This window comes from Theobroma cacao, chromosome 9, assembly GCF_053813885.1.
Source record: "Theobroma cacao isolate CCN51 chromosome 9, ASM5381388v1, whole genome shotgun sequence".
NCBI classification, from domain to species: Eukaryota; Viridiplantae; Streptophyta; class Magnoliopsida; order Malvales; family Malvaceae; genus Theobroma; species Theobroma cacao.
This window is the reverse complement of record NC_142647.1, coordinates 4,612,523-4,626,371: the sequence shown is the minus strand read 5'-3', so window position 1 is coordinate 4,626,371 and position 13,849 is coordinate 4,612,523. Positions and strand designations below refer to the sequence as shown.

The 13,849-nt window shown below is 35.0% G+C and overlaps 2 protein-coding genes and 1 pseudogene across 3 annotated transcripts; 2 read left to right on the top strand and 1 right to left on the bottom strand.

Moving 5' to 3' along the window:
• The first annotated feature begins 2,842 nt into the window (after window positions 1–2,842).
• LOC18588389 (pathogen-associated molecular patterns-induced protein A70) lies at window positions 2,843–4,457 on the top strand. Its single transcript, XM_018126492.2, has one exon. The coding sequence runs from the start codon at window positions 2,856–2,858 to the stop codon at window positions 3,864–3,866; it is 1,011 nt and encodes a 336-aa protein (XP_017981981.2). The 5' UTR covers window positions 2,843–2,855; the 3' UTR covers window positions 3,867–4,457.
• A 2,806-nt stretch (window positions 4,458–7,263) lies between these two features.
• On the bottom strand, window positions 7,264–7,677 carry LOC18588388 (LOB domain-containing protein 22 pseudogene; annotated as a pseudogene).
• Window positions 7,678–8,229: 552 nt separating this feature from the next.
• On the top strand, window positions 8,230–12,440 carry LOC18588387 (translation machinery-associated protein 22-like). 2 transcript variants are annotated; one of them, XM_007012759.3, is made up of 7 exons: window positions 8,230–8,466; window positions 8,553–8,621; window positions 10,300–10,364; window positions 10,486–10,567; window positions 10,652–10,719; window positions 10,807–10,890; window positions 11,949–12,440. In XM_007012759.3, exons 1-7 carry the CDS (start codon window positions 8,319–8,321, stop codon window positions 12,003–12,005), a joined length of 573 nt encoding a protein of 190 aa, XP_007012821.1. In that variant the 5' UTR covers window positions 8,230–8,318; the 3' UTR covers window positions 12,006–12,440. The 2 variants fall into 2 exon arrangements, with proteins under 2 accessions (XP_007012821.1, XP_007012820.1); XM_007012758.3 differs by having other exon boundaries at window positions 8,231–8,466; window positions 8,550–8,621.
• The last annotated feature ends 1,409 nt before the right edge of the window (window positions 12,441–13,849 follow it).

Below are 13,849 nucleotides of genomic sequence, written 5' to 3'. Positions count from 1 at the left end.
TAAATAAAATAAAAATAAATAAATAATAATAATATAAATTGAAAAAAAATAAAAAAAAAACTTTTAAATTGAGTCAAGCACATGAAATTATTTTATTATTTTTTACTTATATTAATTATTAAATAAAATTTATTTTAAGGGGTCATTAAGAAATTTTATAAAAAAATTATTTTAATATGTAAAAAAATTTTAAAATTTTGGAGAGCCATGACGCCCCCATTCCATAATGAGGCTCCGCCCCTGCCAAGAAGACCGTTGAAAAGCCAGGATCCATGTAGTGTGATCCTCCAGTTATCAGTAAATGTTCTTATAAGAAGGAAAAAAAAAAAAAAACAAGAAAGCTGCCCAGTTAGATTCTTCAAAATCTTTTTGGCTGGTAGAGGATTTTAAGCTTGTCGTCTTTTTTTTTTTTTTTGTTAATTTGTAGTTGTAGGTCTTTGATTTGTTAATAAAATAATATTTTTTTAAAATAAATTATTTAAAAATATTTAAATTAATTTTTTATAATTTTATTTTAAATTAAGTAAATTTTATATTTTTATTTTGAGTCAAATAAATTTTTATAATTAATGATTAGTTTTGTGAAAATATTTTTTATCATTCTATATTAAGTAACGTTAGTATGGTACATTAATATATCATAAATGATAATTATATAATACGTTGGCATATATTATAATTAATAATAACGTAACATATTGATTTGATGTGATAATATAATTATATGATATTTTTTATTTTTTATATCAATTTTATATAAATATAAAATAAAAAATAACATTAATAATAATAATTAATCAATTATTAATAATAAAAATTTATTTGATCTATAATAAAAAAATATAAACTTATGTAAATATTTTTAAATAATTAAAAAATTTATTAAAATATTATACCTTTATTAATTATTAACAATGAAAATGAAAAAGTGGCGAGTCGAATTACCAACACTCAGGATTTGCACGCGATAAATGTTTGTTGCCAGTAATCGTGTTGGGGAATTTACTCGTTGCAGCCTTTTACATGGTCGGTGCCTGGTGGGCGTTGGGGTATCCATCTCATAGAAGCCATTGCCATACAGTTAACCCTGAACTTCAACAAGTCCTTTGCTGATGCGAGTATTTACCATCTACTTTACCCTGTAATTCCCTGCTCACATTCTATATACTTCGTAGCCAACAATATCACTGCATTCGTTAGCATGCATTATCCATTTGGTATCTCATACTACGACTAGTACTAGCTAATCCTAAAATAGCAAGTGTCACACTTAAAACTCTCAAATCAGAAATCAACCTCCTAAATCAATGTATACAATATTGGGTAGGTATAATAAAACGTCAATCCGAGTCATCACATCTTGGATTAACAAATAACAACACTCTAATCAAACAGTTCATTAGCTTTAGAAAGAAAAAAGAGAGACGTCGAGTGACATATACTATATATTAAAATATTCAAACGAGTGGTTATCATGAATCAACATCTGATACTTACATGACTTCAAAATAAGATTCCAATTTAATGAGGGTGCCGATGAGATATACATGGACCAGAATACATGACTTGGACTAAGTCTCCGTCAAGTGCAGGACGACTCCTCGATGCCTGGTATATAAGAAAATGTCCACAGACATCATCACGATATGTCCTAGTCAACCTTATTTATTTACCGTACGACATATCGAATCCTTGTACTCATCCACGTTGGTCCTTCAGAAAATTCCAAAATCAGGTTTGTTAAGAACGCACTTCAGTAGTTAATTATGATGTGAAAATACGATGCAAATAATGTACTTGAAAATGACTATAGGAGTTATTGTTCTCTTTATTTATTTATTTATTTATGTACGTTGTTTATTGTTAGCACATGCCATGCTATATTAATTCCTGCCAACGGAGAGAAATTTAAGATATAGTAACTGGTACGCATTTGTAATAAGCGAAAAATTTTCTCAAAACTCTCCATACTACTTGCCTAGCAAGCCGAGAAAGCTACAAGCAGACAAACTTTTAATGAATACGGCCGCAATTTATGGAAAGACAGGTAAGCTGTTTGATTCAAAAGTAACTCTTTTTTCTTTTTTTTTTTAATCAAATGAGAAAACAAGTCAAAGTTAAATTATGGTTTGTTGGTGACTTTTTATTAGAGAGAATTTAGGCAAGATTTTTTAAATTAAGTTCATGAGTTTTTATTTAAAAAATGATTAAAAATTAAATTTAAAAATAAATTAATAAAACTCGATAAGAAAATTAATAATTAAATTAAATATTTAATTAATCTATATAAGATGATGTTTTAATTTATCCATATAGATTTTTAAATTTAATTTTTGTTTAATTATTTTTAAACGAAACCTCACCCTTCTTTGCTAGATTGATTGGGAAATTAATTTTACACCTCATTGCTAGGAATCAACGTGAATCCTGCACTAGAGTTAGACCATTCTGTGATGTTCAGCATTTATATTGATAGAGTGGAGACAGTATGGTTCTCTCTGTCATGTAGAGCAGCTCTCCATACCCCAACTAAATTTCTTGCAACTCAGTAGGTAAATTTCTTGCTACTCAGTACGTAGCAGAAATTTAAATATGCTTCATATATACATATGAACATGCATGGTGGATGAGCCGTGGCACTTCACGTTCCTGGAAAAAGACTTTTCCATTATTTTACCCAAAAAAGAATAAAAAAAGACTTTTCCCTTTCGCTTTCCTGGAGGAGAAAATTGAACAAAAGAAAACCACGTGTGCCATGTTGATACCGTAGGTTATCTATCTCTAGTTGAAAAAATACGACAAAGAAAAAACAAAGCACGTTATTGTAAGCCCTAAAATGTTCACGGCGACATTATATGCTTGTGCTCTCAGGAGTTCTACTTCCATTCTCACTATCCGCGGAAACGCAACACACAAACAGTAAGGAAGTTCAATTCTTTCTTTCTCTTTCTGGCAATACCTTCCCTTGCTCGTCTTCTGATATGTCGTCTTTCATAGCAAGCTGGTTGACACCAACCTCTCTTTTCCTCCTCCTCAACATCATGATCGGCACCATCTTCCTTATCTCCCGTCTCTCCCCTCCCAAAAGGCCACATCACCAGCAATTTGGAGACGGCGACTATAACTCAGCCCCGCCACGACTCGAGCGATCTCCGTCATTCCTCGACCGAGTCAGGTCGATTAACTTTTCAACGTACAAATTTCCTCTTCCAAATTACCAAGACATGGACCATCATCTCCCACCTGACAACTTAGCTGCCCATCCGCTTGAGCGAGCCCCTTCAATTCTCGAACGAGTCAAGTCCATCAACTTCTCCCTTTACAAATACTCTCCTCAAGATCCAGACAGGGAGTATATTGAGCCAACGGAACACGAACACAATAACTCACAACCCCTCAGCCGAGCACCGTCTCTCTTAGAGCGAGTCAAGTCCATAGATTTCACGTCCTTTTACAGATCCAACTCCTTTAAAGCAAACCCAGAAAAGGAACTCCCTGCAACTGAAGAACCCGATTCGGACACGGATATGAGTCCAGTTCGTGGTCAAGTAAATAGAAGCAAATCGGAGTCTAAGGTAAAACAAAGAAGATTTCCAGAGAAGTTGAAGAAATCAGAAAGTGAGAATTCAAGACTCAAGGCGGAAAAGAGGGAGGAGGAGGAGGAGGAGGAGGAGGAGGAGGAAGAAGAAGAAGTGGAGAGAAGACGACCAGCAACTACTAGGATCGAGAAAACGGTATCGTTTGGAGATGATGATCGAGGTGTCGATGCAAAAGCTGATGATTTCATCAACAAGTTTAAGCAGCAACTTAAGTTGCAGAGGTTGGATTCTCTGTTGCGTTACAGGGATATGCTTAAGGGCAAGTAATGTAAGAATTTCCTTTTTGTTTTTGTTAAGGTTTCGAAATTAACATAGGATTCCGTGTGGCTTTACGGTCGCTTTTTCCCACTGTTTAATTAGTGCAAGGTGGGGAGCTGATTTTCATAATGTACGAGGGGTGTTTTCGTAATTTTTCCAGCTTAAACGCTTAGTTTATGATCCAGTTTCCTCCGACCGGTGAGCGGCAAGTGAACAGCGGGGAAGAAGAGCTGAGCAGTGGGCAAAAAGAATGAAATTCGAATGACCGAAATTGCCCCCTTGGTTTCGAGTAAATTTGGTCTGCAAAATGATGGGGTTTTCTGTTCTATAAAAGTAATTTCAATTAGTAGTTTGCATGTGAAGAGTCTGTAGCTTTTAATGAACTGTTTTAAGTCATATTTATCAGGCGGAGTAAGGTTCAACAACTTTTGCGTGGTGAGTAGACGGCTAGATTGCCATATTCAAAGAGTCAAACCGCCCATGTCTACGAAATCGGGTAATGTTTATAAATTGCTGTAGGGGAAGGAGCCTCGTGCCCTTGGATCAAGCCATGTTATGGCAGTGATTATGCAAATTTTCCAGGATTATTTTGCTGCCGAACTTCCCTGAAATTCTAGGATATGTTGCATCTGCCTCGCATCAAAGGCAACCTAAGCTTAACTATGAACTTGACAATCATTGACATGGTTATGGACAATGACATCGTACAAATATGATAATTAAGAAACCTGATCGGTACAGTTTTTGCACACTCTTTTTGTTTCTGACACCATAGCAGTAGTGGAATCAAGTTTTAAATTAAAAGAGATAAAAAAAATATTTAATATTTAAAAAATAAAATTATAAAATTTTTAAAAAATATAAATAAAATTATAAAATAAAAAAATATATAAAATTTAAAATTTTAGGGGGCGGGTGCCCTACTAGCCCCCTGCCCTCCGCCTCTGCCTACGTGGACGTTAGTAATCGGGTTTTGGTAACGGTGATATGTTCAATTTCTTCAATGGACCTTGGGGTCAACAAGATAAAGATACTCCCTTCATCTGCTTAATCAGCAAACAAAACGGAATCATTCCTATGACCGTCTTATCTTTATCCTCACCCAAAGCAGGACAAGAACAGAGGAGGAACAGGAATCGTTGAAACACGGCGTTACCGGTCTCACCAGCTTTCTTACTCGTCAACATTGTAATCAAGAAGATATGACCATAGCTCATTAGAAAGTTTTCGAGACATTTCCATTGGTGGATTAAATGGGTGTTGACTATGGAGTCAATAATCACGTTTTATCACTGTTAGGTTTTGTATTATAATTACAATTGAGGTCTGCGGAGGAACTTTCAGAGCAAGCGTATTCGTAATTAAATTCTAATTAACAATGAAAATGTAATTATCTTACCTTTAATTTGTTTACGGAAAAGTTTCTTCTTTTATGCTAGAAGACTCAGATCGGTTCCTTTACAAAGCTATATAACTTATAAGTAAGCCGCTGTTAGAATTTTCGCTTTTCAGGCAGCAATACTATAAAGGTCAAACTGAGTCTTTTTGAATAATGTAATGCGATTTGATGTCACTCTCAAAAGCAAACTCAAAAGGCGATCCCAGAACATGCGAGAATCTTCTTTATGTTACTTTTGGATGGGAAAGCAAGAGGTGGGATCGTTGATGAATTCTTCAAAACTCCAAAGCATATAAATATTTATTAGTATTTGTAAAATGATAAGAGGCCCTAAGTAGGATTGTCGCGTAGGCCCTGTGAGGGTGGTGTCTCTGTGGCTCTAGTTGGGTTTCATGCTAATTGCTAGTCTCACGCACCATGTAGAAATTTCACTGATAAAGGTGAAGTATGAAATACAGAGAAGGTTTTTACTGAGAAGGAAAACAGGAGAGCTAAGAAGAAAAGGAAAAACCAGAAATTGAGGGGGCAACACAAGTTGATTTTTGTATTTCATATATATAGATTGTTACACACCCAAAACCGTCCTTGCACTTCGGTATAGGAGAATGAAGTGCTAAGGAATTACAGCTAGGCACAGGATTCCAGATTTGGAATTTTGTGCTTCACAACAGACACAACAACGATAAATAAAAAATAACAAAAATACCAGATAAATAAAAAACGTGACTTTCTTAATCTTACAAATCAATTAAAGGACTCAGCATCTCAGCGTTTAGCCAAACTAAAAAACAGGAATAAGAAATAAAATGACAAGCTAATTTTCGTTTCATTAACTCATCAAACTAATAGTTGAAACGATACGGTTTCTCTCTTCTTCCTTTATTCAACTGGTTGTTGAATTGGCACCCAATCTCATCTTTTTCTCTTTTACCGGATGGAATTACTGAACTTTTAACACATTAGTTGTCTTTGGTACACTGAATCTGACAAATAATATTACAGCTCATACAGTTTTTGATTACTAATTATGTTATTTCCGTTATTTCAGTCAATTTTTTAAAAAAGTTACAATGCTTTCTTTTCGTTTTAACTTTGCTAAATGATCTTCTTCGGCTTTTAATGGATTGAGTTTTGTCGTTAGAACCTTAACAAAGGCAGATTGCTTTGGGCCGTGCGGTGACTCTTCCCTACACGAAATCAGGCTTTGGTTAATTAGCGATAATTGAGATGAGCAATTAGTTAGCCCGTTGGTTCTCTACAGACCTTTGCAAAAGCTCATCATCAATCTATTTGCTAGTTAAGAACACCAACAAGAGGAGAGAAAAACAAACAAGGGAAAGGAAATATGGTGTGTGTGTATATATATATATATAATTGCTAGCACACTGCTACAGATTAAAGTAAAGCATAACCAGCCACCTGTATGTGCTAGTAATTTAATTAGGTGGTCATCGGGGGAGGCTAATCAGATTTATCTTGAAACATAACCATAAAAACATTAGCATGATTTATTTTCCTATTGATATCCTCAATCTTTAATCACTTTCCATAAAGATATCATCAGCTTCATCGTCCCTTGCTTCCTCATCAGGCCTGACAGGCTGCTTTCCTCTGGAGTCAGATGGAACACTGCGCCACCAAATATATACAAAGAATGTGTCAAATTGAGACTTGGTTAATGTTGAATTGATACTTGGTATAGATATGCAATAAGCTTTATGATTAATGCCACATATAAATATATGTATAGTCATAAATAGGCCTGTAAAAGAATTCAGACCCACGGTTTGATCAGTTGGATGAATATATATGAAACAACCTGTTGATGGTTGCATCTGCTTCCAAATTCACCCAGCGGGAATTGTCTCCCTCATTAAACATTTTGGCAACCTATAAATCACCAAGAAAGATGATAAAGCCTTTTATATTTTTGCTAACATCTATTGGAGATGTTAAATATAAAGAGAAAATGAGAAGGAATGGGAGAAAGGAGATATTAGATTAGAATCATAAATATCTTACAAGGGGGTCAATTTCAGGCTGCGATGGCTGTGGTGTTGAAGACGAGCTTGCCTTGAAGACAGCTAGCTGTTGGTTCACAGCAGCGAGCTCGGATTCATAAATTTCCAGGAGACTGTGGAGGTTCCGAATGATGCCTAGACAGCCATGCGCAGGGTGATCCAATCTCGCATTGCCCTCCATCAGTATCGACTCCGCAGCTGCTTGTCTTTGATCGGGTCGGACCGTACTCATGATTTTTACAATGTTGCTTAACCCAAAGTGCTTCAAAGCATTTTTGAACTCATCATATTTGCTTGCTGGGAAGTAGGGTGCCAACTCGCAGCTCTGGTGGCACCTTCTTCTATGATGCCTGCAAGCAGCACAGGCAGGAGGATTTCCCCCACGACCCTCTCCATTCATATTTGCACTTTAGAATTTGAAGAGAATACAACTCAAAACTTGTTGATACATCAAGACAATTGTCTGAGTGTTTATACATATATATATATATATTGTGATATTAGATATTAAATTTGATTTATTATTTTAGTACAGAAGAATCAGATATCAGATTATGAAAATCTGTATTTTATGAAATTAGTTTTCATAATCTCAATTACCTAATATGTTTATTTCTCTTTTTATGAATTCAAACTCTACTCTTTTCATGAAAAAATGTTGACTATAGATATAATTATAAAACTCGAAGTTGAGTTAATGTAAAATATTTAAGAAATCAATGCTATAATTTATGTAAAAATTAATAATGGGTTTTTTTAAATTAAAAACCTAAAATTTCAAATCAAAATATTTTAAGAAGAACTGTAATCAGAAATTGATGGGGGTGAATAAGACCAAACGTTGCCATATTTGTTAAAAAAAAAAAAGTTACTCTAAGATGATAAAATTATAACTGCTGTTATTTTTTTTTATCAACCATCCACATGCAATATTAGAAGGCGGATGGTGGGAATGCCGCCAAACATACTTTACTGTGTACAGGTGTCCCTTCCTAGAGAGAAGCGAGAGAGTGATTGAATCATCGAGGCGGCGGTGGTCTAATGGCGGAGAAACCCCAACCGATCGTCGTACAATACTGTCAAGTCTGCGGATTGCCCGCCGAGTATTGCGAATTCGGATCCGAATTCGATAAATGCAAACCCTGGTTGATCCAAAACGCACCCGACCTTTACCCGGATCTCCTTCAAGGTAAACGCCCTTTAATCACCGCCGTTAAAACCAATCTTTTTGTTTTTCATATATTAATTTTTTATTCAAAATTTTATGTGCAGCAGCGAATGCTAAAGAAGCTGATAAAGTTGCTGATCAGTTACAATCCACTGGCATCTCTTCTGCTGCTGCAGGTAAATTTTATTTGTTTTTCTCTTTTACATACTTCAATTTCTATCTCTTTTTTTCAATTTTGAATATCGGAATTGATTTGAAATTTGATTTTGTTGTTTGTTGTTGGTTTAAGCTTATTTTTGTAAATCACATTCCAAAATTCTTGAAAATAGAAAAAGATTTGCATGTAGTAAATCCATTCTATAATGTGTCAGTTTTATCCTAGATGATTGTGCCTGTGAGTCGGCAGTTTATCGTTCTGAACTAAACGGTTGCGTTTATTAGTGTAGTAATGTACTATATTTGATAGTGGTATTCGGCCTCAGAGCCTGGAAGATGGAGGTGACGCTGTAGTAATATTGTACTAGAGCAGGATAAGGGCAATAATTTAAATTGGTTTTATTGTTGTGGTGGAATAATGAACTTGGTTCAATCTGCTTTGATCTCTTCAAAACTCTAAAGCTGTTTATTATTATTATTATAGCTGATTGCATCTGAATGTAGAGGTAGGCGAATTAGAATAACAAGATGCTTAAGTTGTTAGCTTTATCAGTTCAACTTTTAGCACAAAGTAATTGTAAATGGGGGATTCAAGAAAAAAATCTAAAATGGTTCTTATGGTCACTTGTAAAAGTCAGGGAGCAAGGGAAACTGGGAAGGTTCAAATTTCCCATCTCTGTTGTAGCCTATTGGCATGGCTGGTGCCTACAAGCTGTCTTGATAATGTTGGTGCGGTAGAAGCAGAGTTTCGAATTAATAACTGATCTAATGTCTCATCGTTTTCATTTACCCTGAACAAGAAAGAAAGAGTGGTGTTGAATATTATATTTTCCTACATTTTCTGGAATAGTTTACAAGTGTACCTGCTCTTTGAGGTCAGCTCTCCAGGAAAAAAGAATAGTTTTCTGTGATTTAAAAATCTCATAATTATAGGGCATGTTGCTGTAAATATTGGAGTACAAATTTGAGAATGTTTAGGAGTGTTGTTGCTAGGTATTGATTGTTGATGAGAAAGATGTCAACATTTCAAGGATTGAAGAAATCACTTCCAAGCCAAGAAGAATACCTAACTGATAATAGCAAATAAACCTGTTAAACTTTATAAAAAAAATTATGGATTTCATTTCACTGACTGAGCAATCTTCTGCGAAAATTTCTAAATAATGTAACTGTACTCCAAATGGTGATTGATAGTAAGAGACTAGTAGTTGGAGAGAAGTTTTCAGAAAAAAGGGGCTAGTGTAGTAAAGAGTAGATAAAAACTCCCTGGAAAATTATTTTTGCTGTTAATTGGACTGAGTGAAATAGGTTAGTTATGAGAGTAGAGGGATGCTGCTCCATGAGCTAATAGCTTGTTCGAACTAGTCTAGCATGTTCAAACATGCTTATAAATGGCTAACCTTTATGTGCATAAATATGATCATTCCTGGTGTTAGATTGAACATTATATGTATTGTCCAAAGTTATTAAAATATCATCTGCAAATGAACATTTCCGAGGTAGTTGTTTTTACTTTTATTATGAAGATTTCCTATGGTCCTGGGAGTTAATTAACTTTCTCCATGCATAATCATGTGTTTTCTTTGTGCTATATGTTTTTTGGTTTCATCAATTTTGTTACTTTCCATACTTAATAGTTTTGCTTAAATTTCCGCTATGATGCATTCTTCAGTCCTCTTTTTCTCACTTGGGCTGCAGGTGGTAGTTCAGAACCTAAGCAAGAGGAAGTTAAACGTCTTCCTGGGGGAAAGATTAAGAAGAAAGTACAATCTAAAACTCTTCCATGCATGCAAACATCACTCACATGAAATGAATTATCTAACATTAACTGTACATGCCAATTTAGTTTAATGGAATTGAAATTTGGATTGTCTTATTGTGTAGGAGAAGCAAGAAGTTGTCATTGAAAAGGTTGTGCGTAATAAGCGAAAGTGTATCACCACTGTAAAAGGCCTGGATCTTTTCGGTGAGCCACATGCTAGTTCTTGTTTTCTAAAGTGTAAATTCATGTCAAGATTCCCATCTCATTATCATCCTTAACTCGGTTCAGGTGTAAAACTAAGTGATGCTTCAAAGAAACTTGGGAAGAAGTTTGCTACAGGAGCCTCTGTTGTAAAGGTGCATTATTTTGAGGAAAATATCTATTAATCTATTCTGACGTAATATCCCATCATGCCTTACTGTTTTTCAACTAATTTGTTTCAGGGGCCAACTGACAAGGAACAGATTGATGTCCAAGGAGATATATCATATGACATTGTGGAATTCATCACAGACACATGGCCAGATGTAATACTCTTATCATTCTCTGTCCTTTTTGATGTTTTATGTTGGGTTTGAATGTGTCTCCATTTCTTTTATCATTCTCTATCATTCTCTATAAGGCAGGCTGTTCCTCTCTATACTAAGAAGTTTAGCCAAACTGGAGTAAGCGTACATCCATCCTTATATCAAAAAAGCATTCTATCTCTTTTTATATCAAATCAAATTGTGTCCTATAATGCACACTATCTCCCTTTATACCTGTATTTTCTGCCAAAAATAAGTTAATGTGTCAGCTTAATTGGTCAAAGTAAACTATGTTAGAGACCCTTTACTTTCCCTTCCATTTTGGCACCAAGTAAACATGTCTCCAAGAACAAAAGCTATTGAAAATTTAATTGCAGTGAAACTTTGCATTTGGATAACGTGCCGTGTTTATTTTCACATTGCTTATTGATGTTCTCAATAAATGTTCATTATACGTGTAAACCTGTTAAAGCCTCTCTTTCTATTGAATTCTGTTGAAACTATTTTGGCTGTAGTCATTTGGACTTGTTAAAAAAAAACAGAAAGAAGTATACTTCTTTTGGTATTTATAATTTTTTTTTCTTGTTTTTACAACTTAATAGCATGGAAAGAGGAAATAGCGTTGTGAAGTCCTCCAAAACCTTGAAATAACAACTTCTCTTGTTAAGTAACAATGAATCTTAAAGCATATCATTTTCTGATGAAGACTTGTTGAGGGCTTAAAGGCTTAAAGTTTTCATGCATTTATACTTAGTGGGATTTTGTGCTAAGATAAAAGGTTGTGAATACTTTTGAAATTGCCATGTCTCAATAAGAACTGGTGTTTTTGAGTATTTCTTTGGCAATTACACATCTTTATTTTCCCTTTTCCTTTTATAAGTTTTTCAGGAAGGTTGAGATTATTTTTTTTCCATGATTCTGTATCTTTTGTTACATTTTTTGCATTGACTGACCTCTTCAGGATAAGCCTATTTACATGTCCTACAGTTTTCTTCTAAAAAATTATTGGACAAAATCAGGTTACATTTATTAACCACTTTTTTTTCCCTTGACATTAGGTCCCAGAAACTGCAATTTTCTTTATTGAGGACGGAAAAAAGGTTCCAGCTGCTTGACGTAAATGAAGGCAAATACATAATAGGCATTGAAGTATCATCTTTCCCCTTTGGATGGGACTCTGTGAGGTGTATCATCCTGTCAAATTGAGAAGTGCTGCTTCAGAAAATTCAACAGCCAGTGAGACTTTTCCCTCTTTCACAGTCACCTGTTACTCTTTTGCAAAAGTAGTATAGTTTTCCAGTCGAAGTGAACATGTACGTGCATTTAATCAATAGGCACAGTCTGTATAGTGGCAACATCAATGGTGTATGCTATATTTTGCATTCAGAGTAGAATTTCCTTAACAAGATGCTATTTTAATTTGTTGTGATGAACCTTGCTTTTCCACAGTTGTATTCTTCTTTCGCTGTTTGCCTGTGATATTTTGGTTATGTCTGTGCCTCCTATGGAATATCAGTATCTTGTGTGTATGATGAAGAGTTTTCCGTACACATTCTATCTTCTAGTTGAATTGACCTCTTAAAGCTAAATGCAATCAAGATTTGACACAAGTTGGAGACTCTGCAGTCTTTGCAGGTTTGATGGTTGCAGCATGTTGCTATATGAACTATGATAATACATATAGGAATCTACAGTGTGCACGTCAATGTTATAGGAAGTGAGTTTTGATATATTGTGATTGAAAATTGATCGTGGATCTGCATCAGTCAGTCATGAGAAGCACAGAAAAACACTTTTCATGATATAATTTTATAACTAACAGGGAACATATTAAGAAATGGTGCTCTCTGCATAAGCGGTGGACAAACACAAGTGGTGATGGATATTGTCAATAAGATAGATGTGATGGTGGCATAGGTAGTCATTCTGCATGTGTGGCTAGGAAGATTTAATGGTGGTTGTGGTTGGGTTTTGTGCCAGTGGTTGCTGCCTGGTGTAAATGTTATCCACTTGGTTTGTTTGGGATGAGCTCTAACCTATGGTCTCTAACAATTAATAATTAATGGCTTGCGCGGATGAAGGTGAAAGGAAAATATGAAGGGTGAAAAAGACTTACAACACATTCCGTGTACCAGGCCATGTTTTTTCATTGCATGGATAACGTTTGACAGTATTGCTTCAGGAAAGTAAGTTCATTGTAACTTAACTTTGAGAGCTGTACTGACAATGATATAGCTACTGCGGTAGTGTTGGGGTTAGATGTTCATAAAATAATTGATCTAATAAACCTATATAGCTAATCGGACTGACTCGCTGTCTTCATTAACTAGATGTTGATGTGGAATCATGAGTGGTCGGCTGCAATATCTAGTGGATTTTGACTTAGATATGGTGTACATTGTTCACTTGATGATGATCTCATCTGGAATCTCTTAACTTTTTTCACTAGGCGACTTTTCATGATTCCCATATTGCTTGCGATTAAGACTCAGAAACTGACTCCATGGTAAGGTTTCTTAGCAAATGAAATTTATCTTGGCAATTTATTTTGAAGCCTTGTAACGTTGGGAAGCGATGGCTGAGAATAAAGATTACTTTCACCGAGAATTTACATAAATCTGAACTCTGCAGTAAAAGAGAAGGAAAACAAAAGCTTATTGATTACAATAATGTGGGCAAGAACATTGGGGAGCAAAGCTATTGGGAACTAGAGTGGGGCTAACAATCTCATCATGTGATAGTTGTGACTAATTTTTCAAATCTGATTCTGCTACCTTTTGTTTTGTTTTATTGCTTTTTGTTTTTGTGGATAATTGGCGTTGTGCTACTGATCTGAATGCATTAGAAGGTGAAGCTGATGTTTTTGGAGAATAAATAAAGTCAATGAGTCTAATCAGGGAGCTGATTTCGCCATTTTGGCCAGCTTTTAGCAACCTTATTATTACTGTCCTCCACCTTA